We start from the raw sequence: 10,226 nt of genomic DNA, 5'->3' as shown, positions 1-10,226 counted from the left end.
CCCCCCCCCCCCCCCCCCCCCCCATGTGGTGTCCATGTTGTTGTTACACAGCCAATGTTCCCGGGTCTTGTTAGGCTTTTAAATCAATACAGTCATAACAATTTATGTAAAAATACTTAACATATGTTTAATTTAGCTCAATAACCAATGATATATACACCACTTATGGTTCATATTTGCCATTTCCCCCTGTGAGATCACATTCATTATCACTTTTGTTTTTTGTGTGAAAACAAGGAAATTAGATTATTAAAATGTAAAAAAAAATGGAAACAAGATTTTTGATCATTGTTTATTGTGCTTATTTCTTAGAACTTAATCAGATCAGGTAAAAGCGCTTGAAATATAACAATGTTGTAACTTTGTGTGAGGAAAATAAGTTCAGAAAATGCAACGTAGTATCACAGCAGCTATACATTTAACCCTCGGGTTGGCCTCCCAAAGTCAAAATTTAAATGAAAAAACCTTTTATCAAGGTTATGGTTGTCTTTTTTGACCCTTTTGTGGCTTTCCTCCACTGATTTAGTCACTTTTTCAACATTTGTCGACATTTTCTGAGCCTTTAGAAATTTTTGGGTTTTTCCCCAAATTTTCAAAGCTTTTTTTTGACATTTTTGTCACTTTATTTTACATTTGTTCACATTTTAGTCACTTTTATTGACATTTTCTCTTTTTTTTTTACACTTTTTTCAACATTCTTTTACCAATTGTTTTTTCTCCAAATGCTATAAAATTGACAAAAAACACAAATTCAGTGAAAGTAGTGAACTGATTATATATTTAACGTGTGAGGAGCGTTGTTGGGAACGATCCGCGTTACTTTTTTGGAAAATTAGTTTGAAAGAAACCTAAATTGCTGATATAGAAACTTTTGGAAAGGGGCCAAATTTGACCCAAAGACACCAGGAGGGTTAAATACACCTTATATGTAGTAGTCATGTGTGTGTGTGTGCGTGGGGGGGGGGGGGGGGTAATTTTTTGATGTTCTTCACAGAAAATGAGCCAAGGCCAATGAGTTTGAGTTAGAAGAAATAATAAATAGCATTATTTTACTTTCAGCATGCAGTGACCTGAACACAACACTACTACAGACATACTGTCCGACTTAAAGGGCAATGACACTGTTCACTCAGAGTTCACTTTAAAAGGTTTTTAAAAGTATTTATTTTAAAGTGGAAGCGATTCTAGATTTAAGGTGTTCTGGAGTTCATTCCAGACATGCTGCCTGATGAGAAAGTTCTGTTCTTGTTAATGAAATAATTAGTTCTATAATAATAGTATTTCTTTGACCACCTTGTCCTGTAAACACCATTATGTAAAAAGTAAAGCAGTGGAGCCCAACCTTTCTGGCTTGTGGCCCCTTAGAACAAAGCAATGTCTACGTGGGACCATCCAACGCGGTCTCCCAGAATTCCGTGGTGATGGCCACCACGGAATTCTGGGAGAAAATTCCACGTGGCCACCACGGAAAACAACGCCAAAGGAAAGTCAATGAGAAGATGCTACCTGATCTCACCGAATTCCGTGAAAACACGACCCCTCAACTCAAAATCTGTGGCAGTTTCACGGAATCACCAACAATTTCGTGATGGGCCCAAGGCAGAATTCCGTAAAATGAACTCCAGCCCTTAAGTTAAGGAAAGGGTCGTGGGTGGGCGGGACGGTTGTGTTTAGGAATCGTGACACGATCTCTGGTCTCCGGGGTGAAAGTCCTGTGTTGTTTGACCCATCCACACCCCCCCCAACCCATCTCCCAATTCGGGCTCTCTTACTCAATGCTCTCAATGCTACGTCATCTTCCAGCCTGGTCTCAGAATTCCATGAAATGATTAAAAACTGTTTCCAGTGCATATCCATTTCATTACTGTGCAATATTTATTAATTTGTTAACACTTATCTACTTTCACACAATGTGTATTCAAAGCTATTTTACATATGTATAAAGTGGCTCTCCGGACTCTCTCCCCCTCTCTTTTTTCTCTGCACTGCCTACACTTTATATTTTTGACTTTACATTTGTGACGTTTTTGATAGTTTGATGTTGTTATCTGATATTCTCATATTTTTGTGTCAACACTGTAAAGGGTTTTGCTTCAATCTCATTGCACAGGTACTGTGTACTTGTGTATAATGACAATGAAGGCTTTCTATTCTATTCTATCCAGCTGCATACTGCATGTCCACCAGTTGTGATGAGTCCCCCCCCCCCCCCCCCCCCCCCCCCCCCCCCACTGTTTTGTTGACACTTGGAGTTGCCATATCCTGTCGCGACCCAGAGGTCTTAAGGCATGTTCTACTTTACACATGTTGTAAGCAAGTCTTTAAAGGGAAAAACAAAACACACAATGACACATTTACAAATGCCTTAAATTACAAGAAAAAACTAAACTAACTAAAAAAATGTAATATATTAACAATTAATATGGGAAATGTATTATTCTTTCATTAGTAAAGTAGATAGGCTTGCTTTTTTGTGCTTTTCCACCTTTATTTAACAGGACAGATAGGTGAGAAAGACATGCAGGAAATGGTCCACGGTCGGAGTTGAACCCTGGACCTCGGCGTCGAGGACTGGACCTCTCAGTGCGTGTGCACCTGCTCTTCCCACCGAACCAACCCAGCCACGAAAACACACTTTAATAAGTTTGGATTTTACATTGGAATTATAGCTCAACTATCAGTGAGATGGGTGGTACTTTAAGTAACAGTAGTATTTCATCACTTGACATGACAAGTATTCTGTGAGAATTCCCCAAAAATGACCAAATATGTTCCTATAGTCTCAAGTTTACAATTGTGTTTTATCTATTTTATGAATTTTTTTTCTTTTTCTTTTGAGGATACTTGGGGTTTTTTCTGTTTAACTGATTTTGTGTAAGGCACATTGAATTGCCCTGTTGCTGAAATGTGCTCTACGGATAAAGCTGCCTTGCCTTGCCTATGGCAACCCAAATCCGGTCTAGAAAAGGTCACTTAAAAAAAAAAGTTCCAATACCTCCATAATTTAAAAGACTAGAGTAGTGTTACAGGGCGTCCTGTTGAAGACTACCAACTCTGAAAAAGCATGTCCTGATTTCAGAGCTAAACCTTCAAACAGTGACTATCACTGGTTGAGAAATTGCTGTTTCAGCCTGAGAGAATTAAGTGAGGCTTCACTTTGCTTTGGAAAAACTACACTTTTATGCACAAAACTGACTGTTTTGAACTGTATAAACACACTGTTTGGACATGCTTTTCCCACTTGTTGCAGGGATCGTCCACACACAGATCCATCCTGTATATAAAGTGGATTTTGTGCTCACACTCGGTAACTGAAGCAGTCATGCTACTGCAGGGCACTGACACCACTTCAAAGAGAATAGAACCAAACTTCATAACCGATCACTGGAGGGCAGAACACCTCTGCAGGTAACACCGGCGCATTAGAGGACCCAATCAGTCGCAGGTAACTGTGACTGATAGCAGAGGAGAGAAGAAAGCAGAGGGGATGAGGAGGAGGGGAGGGGAGAGGGTGAAGAAGAAAAGAAAGACAAAATAACCCGCGATATGACCAATCGCATAACCTAAAATCAATTTCACATCCTCTGTTCTGGCAGATTGTAGGGTGGGGGTGGGGGTGGGGTGTGGTGTGAGATATACAACACATCCAGCCATGGGGATCCCAATATCGAAGTCTATAAGAGTCATCATGAAACACCGAGCATACTATTGGTAACGTCTTATCTCCTTAATGCCTACTTGTCTACTCATAATCAGCTGTAGACTGATGAAGATGCATGTATCTGTACATGTGGTGTGATAAGTTTTATCAAATACACTTTTTTCCTTGTTTGTTTGGAATGAGCATTAAAACATTTAAAATGGTCCAGTCATTTACAAGAAAAATAGCAAAGAAAAGGGGAATTAAGTTTTCTATTTTTCCTATACCCTGTCCCGACCCCGAGGTTGGAAACCAGGACACATTCTACTTTACAGCACAAAAAAACTCAATACAAGTAAAAGAACTCCAAATAACATCAAAAATTGATTCAATTCTATAAACAAATGAAAGCAGGAAAAAAATGTTTTCTTTTAAAATATACGTAACATTTTGGAATATACGTAGCTTGTAACAATAATACAAATTTCTTAAAGCAGCACCTCCCAAGATCAGTGCAGGCTCACAGAAACCTGATATCTCCAATTCCTACATCCAGTCGCTTATCTGGGGAAAAACAAATATTAAAAGAAGAAGAAAAAAAAAAATGGTTTGTGTAGAACAGCTGCCTCTGTGATCTCATTGTTCTTCTCTGTTGAGGCTGTGGCATTCATGTCTTTGCAATTACTTTGACAATTAAAATCATATTAGGCTTGTGCAGTGTGATGACTCCATTAAGGAACACAGGAACTCTGAGTGACATCCACACTTTGTTGTTTGGAGGCTGACACTCCTGCAAACTCTGTGTGAGGCCGAGTGCAACCACGTGGCTGCAGTTAGGAGGCCGCAGAAAAAACACACACACACACACACACACACACACACATGCATTAACGAGTGGTATATGAGAGGAGAAAGGCCTGTTTACGACACAGAGAGTAAATCACTGTGTCTGATATCTTCATTTGAGACCGAGTGCTGATCGCTGCTCGTCCTGCTTGTTCCACATTAGCTCATTATCACACACGCTGACTCCATTAATTCTCTTGCTTTTATTAGCGGCGAGAGTGGATCCACACGCACACATGCATGGACACATAAACACACAGTGGACTGATGACAAGCACTGCCTCTACCTCATCTGACAGCTAATGGCTTCATTAGGAGCAGCGTGTTAATTGGCTGACTTTGGGGAGACGCTCGTTAATGAGGATAAATAGATTCACACCTGAGCGGGGCGCTACCCAGGCACAGCAGCACTGTGGGAACTCTGGAGTGCATATACATATGACTGCAGCACTTTATTATGGCGTAGAAGGCTAGGTTACAGGCCTCTGTCCCGGTTTTCCTTCCTCCCAGTCGGAGCCCAGTTGTGTTTTCCTCTGCCAGGCAGACTTATTAGCCGAGTGGTTGATTAGCACCAGGAGGCCAAAACAAAGAGCAGTATGTCAAAACAATTAGCCCCACTGTTTACCTCCCAGCTCCCAGGCTGACTACTAAATGCATTCTAATAAGGGGGGGGGGAGAGAGAGGGAGAGAGAGAGAGGACATGGAGTCAGCTCAGACATTGCAGAAAAAGACAACAGCGGTCATAGGCAAGGGCTGTGGTATGGGGGGGGGGTCAATCCATCTGCTCTCCTGCCTACCTCCATCCTCTGCTGTCTGATCATGACAGCCCAGGCAGGCAGGCGCACACTCGCACACACACACACACACACACACACACACACACACACACACACACAGATTAGACGAGCTCCTATTCTCAGGGGAGTAGGGGGTTGGACAGACAAAATGGAAGCAGGCGAGACTGATCATTTACATAAGGGTAGGACACAGACCCACTGAGGGACGCTGCTGTGTGTTCAACAGCCGTGGAAGTTCTCGTGCACTGCACAGTGTTGCCACCTAGTGGTGGCCAATACGCTTTGCATCTCATTTGGGTTTCATTAGGAGAGGACACAAAGGGGAATAAAGCTGGGAGGTGGCCATCATTTTAAAGGCTGACTACCCCTCTGATCTAACCATGGAAACACTTTGGGTTAAAAGCTGCAATAATCAATGTTATTTTGTGTTGTTAAAATGACTACATGTAATGTGAAAGTGCTCAATCTTGGAGAATTATCTCCAAACTGCACTTTCCTTCAGCTCATGCGCATAAGAACCAAATGACTGACAAAGTTAGCGACTAGCTGTGGGGATAGATTTAGCGCGGGACACCACACACACACACACACACACACACACACACACACACACACACACACACAGGGGTGTAACACAGCATTCTGGGCCCTGTAGAAAGGCATTTTCTATGGGGCCCCTCCGAGCATCCACAGCTATTCATTCTAGCATCTTTTTTGGCCCTCCTCCCTTGACGGCCCTGGGTACTCGGTCCCCTTCCCCCCCAGTCCGACGCCCCTGCCCACACACACACTCTGTATTTTGTGTTGTCTTTAAGCTGCGGGACGGACAAAAGTCCAAAACAAATTTCCCTTTGAGGACAGTAAGGTATAACTTATCTTATCTCATTATTTCCCTCAGAGGTTGATGGAGACCAAAGTAGAGCTAAAAGGAGAGTGAAGATCGGATTAACAATTGCCAGAGGGCCAGAAACACGACTCCAAATGAATACAAATGTTGCTCCGTGTCTGTTGGATGTGTAAGAAACTGTTCTTATGGGGATGTGTCAGCATCCCAACAGACCTTTTGTAAAGGAATAATGTAATTGTACAGGAATAATACATCAATAAAGCATTTATATCTTCCATCTTTCTTACCACTTCCATGGACAAAAAAATCAATTAAAGGTCCCATGGCATGAACATTTCACTTTATGAGTTTTTTTTAACATTAATATGAGTTCCCCCGGCCGGCCTTTGGTCCCCCAGTGGCTAGAAATGGTGAAAAGTGTAAACCGAGCCCTGGGTATCCTGCTCTGCCTTTGAGAAAATTCAAGCTCAGATGGTTGCCCCTTATGAGGTCATAAGGGGTAAGCTTAACTCCCCTTTCTCTGCTTTGCCTGCCCAGAGAATTGGTCAAGGGCACACACCCAGCATCCACCTTGGTAGACATTTCTCAGGTTAAAGGTGGGCCAGAGCTTTGATGGGAAGTCATTAGGTCACAAATCCATTAACCAATAAGAATTAAACAGCTGTCATTTGTCCCGCCCTAACAGGGGACTCAGGAAGATGTCACTCAATCAGCCTAATCACACCCACACAGTCCTAGGAGGAGGCCCAATCAGCCATATTAACTGAAAAACACCTGGATGGGTGTTCAGGGGCTTTAAGACATCTGTCTACGATTTCTGTCGCCACCACATGAAAATTTGAAACTTGGGGGGGGGTGGCCTCCAGCTCACCCAGTAAAAGTGTTTGCCCGATGTAGGCTGAGGCCTGCTGCGGCCCGGGTTAGAATCTGACCTGCGGCCCCTTTTGTTGTGTGTCATCCCCATCTCTCTCCCCCTTCCATGCCTAGCCACTGTCTCTACGTAATAAAGGGAAAAGCCACAAAAAATAAGCTTATAAAAAGTGACGCTTACGACACTAAAAAAATTCCTTTTTTGCTACAAAATCTTTTAGGGACATGTCAAAAGTTCCATTTGAAAGTGTTCACAGTGAAGTCTGTGGAGCAGCGTAACAGGACGGGGCTTTACAGTTCTGACATTCACCTGCATTATAGCTATATCTGTAAGCTATATCATTTACTTACCTATTAAGAATATTAGTTCCTTATCCTGTTTCTGAAGTTAGCTGCTTATAAGGGATGTTCCAGAAGGAGGCGCTATTACATTGAGTTCTGAATCAGAGTATGTTGTGCTGAGCAGATATTGACTCTAGTTAAGAAAGAAGAAGTTGTTGCTAGAGAGAGACATGTGAAAGCAACTGAGTCCCTTGTACAGATGTCATGCATGTCCAAATATGCATTTCAATGTTGTGGACCTTCCTCAAAAGGTCCAACAAGTCTTACAAATGAAAAGTTGAATTCATAAGAAAAAAAACACCCTTATTCCATTCAATCCAATCCGGTGTTTTTGTCACAGCCTTCCTTGTTTCTTGTAGCTTAGGAGGGCTAATGTTAGCAAATATATAATAAGTAAGTAAACTTTATTTATAACGCACCTTTCACAGACAAGAAGGGTCAGAGTGGTTTACCGTAAAACAAATACACCAGCAACACATTAAATACTTAATACTTATTTTATGTGAAATACATAAAATAAGCCATATTGCTAGTTAAAAGCTTGTCTAAAAAAACGTGTCTTCAGGTGTTGTTTAAAAGTTTCCACAGATTCCAAAGCTCCCAAGGCTGAAGGGATCGAGTTCCAGAGCCTCAGAGCCACCACAGAAAAAGCTCGATCACCTCTGGTTTTAAAACGGGTTCTGGGGACAGTTAGAAGGTCTTGGTCTGAAGATCTCAGAAAGCGACCAGAAGTGTGGGCATGTAATAAAACCTGGATGTAAGCGGGAGCTTGACCATGCAAGACAATTTTTTAAATGCACTCTAAAACCTATTGGTAGCCAATGAAGAGCCTTAGGCACCGGGGGAATGTGTGATCTCCTGCTGGTCTTAGACAAAAGTCTTGGCCATGGACATTGAGGAGTTATTCACATTGAGTCTATTTACTCTTCTTGTGTCACACTAAGTTTTAACATGTAACAAATAAACACTTCAAGGGTTTTATCATGAAGTTAAATAAGACGAAAACACAATCCGCCTCTCCAAGTATGAGTGGAAGTCAATGGCAGCTGTTGAGAAAAAGTTATCCAAGTGTAATACAGATTGATTTAAATCCTTCCTGGAGTTAGACCGCTGTTGCCTTGCATTAGGACTTTTTCATGAGTGGACTGACGTTTGTAATAGAACAAACCAGCTCGGACGCCGCTTGATGCATGTCAATAATGATCTTTAATGTCAATATATACAGAACTCGAAAGAAAAATAGAATCTTAAAAATCAAATGAAATAAATACAATATCATACAATTTCCACAATGTCTTTTTGAAGAGATATCCATGGAAATCTTTTTTTTTTTTCTCTTTAATTCAGCCTCTCTGGTTCGACGGGGTGCGTCCCGTCCCCCCCAGAGAAATCCCTACAGCTTTCCCACATGCTCTTCATCATCATCTTAATTATATATATTTATATATATTTCTTGCAAACTAGAATTTCTGTCGCCGTTAACACATTATTCCACCTTCGAACCTATCTTTTGTCCATCTGCAGCTTATTTTTCCTCTTTTGATACATGGTTAGCATCACGCAGACGGTGCATCTTAAGAGGAAAAGAAATACAGGTTCTGTCCCCACACGCATTTATGTAACAAAAGTGTTCGCAGATGATTTTTTTCCCAGATGGACTTTTTTTTAATCCACCACAAGCAGAATCATATTTTTATTTTAAGAGAGGAAACAGTCTTACAATTTCCCTCAGTCATTATCATCCTGCCAACACTCTCGCACATAGAAGTTAAGACAGCAAAAGCCAAGGGAAGGAGAGAGAACTGAGGAGGAGGGCAGAGCGCAGATGAAGAGTGTGTGAGTTGTGTGTGTGCTGTGTAGTGTGTGTGTGTGTGTGTGTGTGTGGTTGTGTGTGTGTGTGGTGTGTGTGTGTGTGTGTGTGTGTGTGTGTGTTGTTGTGTGTGTGGGTTGTGTGTGTGTGTGTGTGGGGGAGGAGGGGGGGCCAGTTTACCGAAGCAGCTTTGAATCAGCACATCACAGTGAAGGAAAACATCAGCTGGTGTGTTTTTCTTCCCCACACACGGGAAGAGAGAATGAAAGGCGAGGAGGGCAAGTGCATATGAAAGCTGTGGAAAATAAACAAGTGTGTCTCCCCAGCAGTATTGATAGTGAGTTCCCCTTCTTTCTCTTCTTCTTCTTCTTCTTCTGCAGTGACGTCTTCACAATGCAACCTCGTCCAGGGTGAGAGTGCATATGCTGGGTGAGTCAAAAAATAAGATAAAAAAAACCAAAAAAAAGAATAAGGGAAACAGTAGGTCTGACTGGCCAGGACTTCAGTCTGTGAGTGTGTTTGTGTGTGTGTGTGTGTGTTTGCATATGAGAGTCTGACTGAGAGTGAGGTCAACAATGGAGGGCGAGCGGTGGCTGTGTCTACATGTCTGTTGACGTGAGTTTCTTCATGCTGCGTCTCTGGGCTAGACTGGACGCCGCCACGGGCTCCAACACCGGCTGACTCGTCTTCTGGCTCAGCGCTGAATAGGTGGCAGCCATGGCTCCCTGGGAAACAAGCACAATGAACACTTTAACTTTTAAATAGAGCCAAGACTCCAACTTCGAAGCATTTCTACTACTACTTTGCTGGTGTCTGTGGGTTGGAAGTTTGCGATCCTTTCCTAAAGAGTGTGCACAGGAGATCAATCAGTTCAAGTTTCACCTTGATAAATTATCTTTTTCCACTCAGCAAAAGAAGCATTCATCTTGACAGTTTTTTATGCTGGCTAAGGTTAAGTAAACTTTACTATCCCCAAAAGGGGCAAATCTTTCTACAGCCAGCAGATTGGTGCAGCTCTCCTCTGGCCCCGCCTATATCAGATACACCGATGTGATTGGTGCAGCTGTTCTTTGG

At 42.2% G+C, this 10,226-nt stretch overlaps 1 protein-coding gene and 1 long non-coding RNA gene across 5 annotated transcripts in view; both read right to left on the bottom strand.

Moving 5' to 3' along the window:
* The window catches only part of LOC116696805 (uncharacterized), a 451,372-nt gene that overhangs the window by 15,051 nt on the left and 426,095 nt on the right, over positions 1 to 10,226 (bottom strand). The gene's annotated exons all lie outside the window — the stretch shown is intronic.
* rps6kal (ribosomal protein S6 kinase a, like) overlaps positions 8,530 to 10,226 on the bottom strand; it is a 20,752-nt gene continuing 19,055 nt past the window's right edge. For 3 of the 4 annotated variants that reach the window (XM_032527965.1, XM_032527967.1, XM_032527968.1), the window contains one exon: positions 8,530 to 9,877. In XM_032527965.1, coding sequence (XP_032383856.1) covers positions 9,752 to 9,877 — 126 coding nt within the window. In that variant the 3' untranslated portion in view covers positions 8,530 to 9,751. The remainder of the gene's footprint in view (positions 9,878 to 10,226) is intronic. The other variant, XM_032527966.1, reaches the window with a different exon arrangement.

The sequence above is a fragment of the Etheostoma spectabile genome, chromosome 10 (assembly GCF_008692095.1).
Source record: "Etheostoma spectabile isolate EspeVRDwgs_2016 chromosome 10, UIUC_Espe_1.0, whole genome shotgun sequence".
NCBI classification, from domain to species: domain Eukaryota; kingdom Metazoa; phylum Chordata; class Actinopteri; order Perciformes; family Percidae; genus Etheostoma; species Etheostoma spectabile.
Note: the sequence above shows the minus strand (reverse complement) of the source record. Positions and strands in the feature narration are given on the sequence as shown.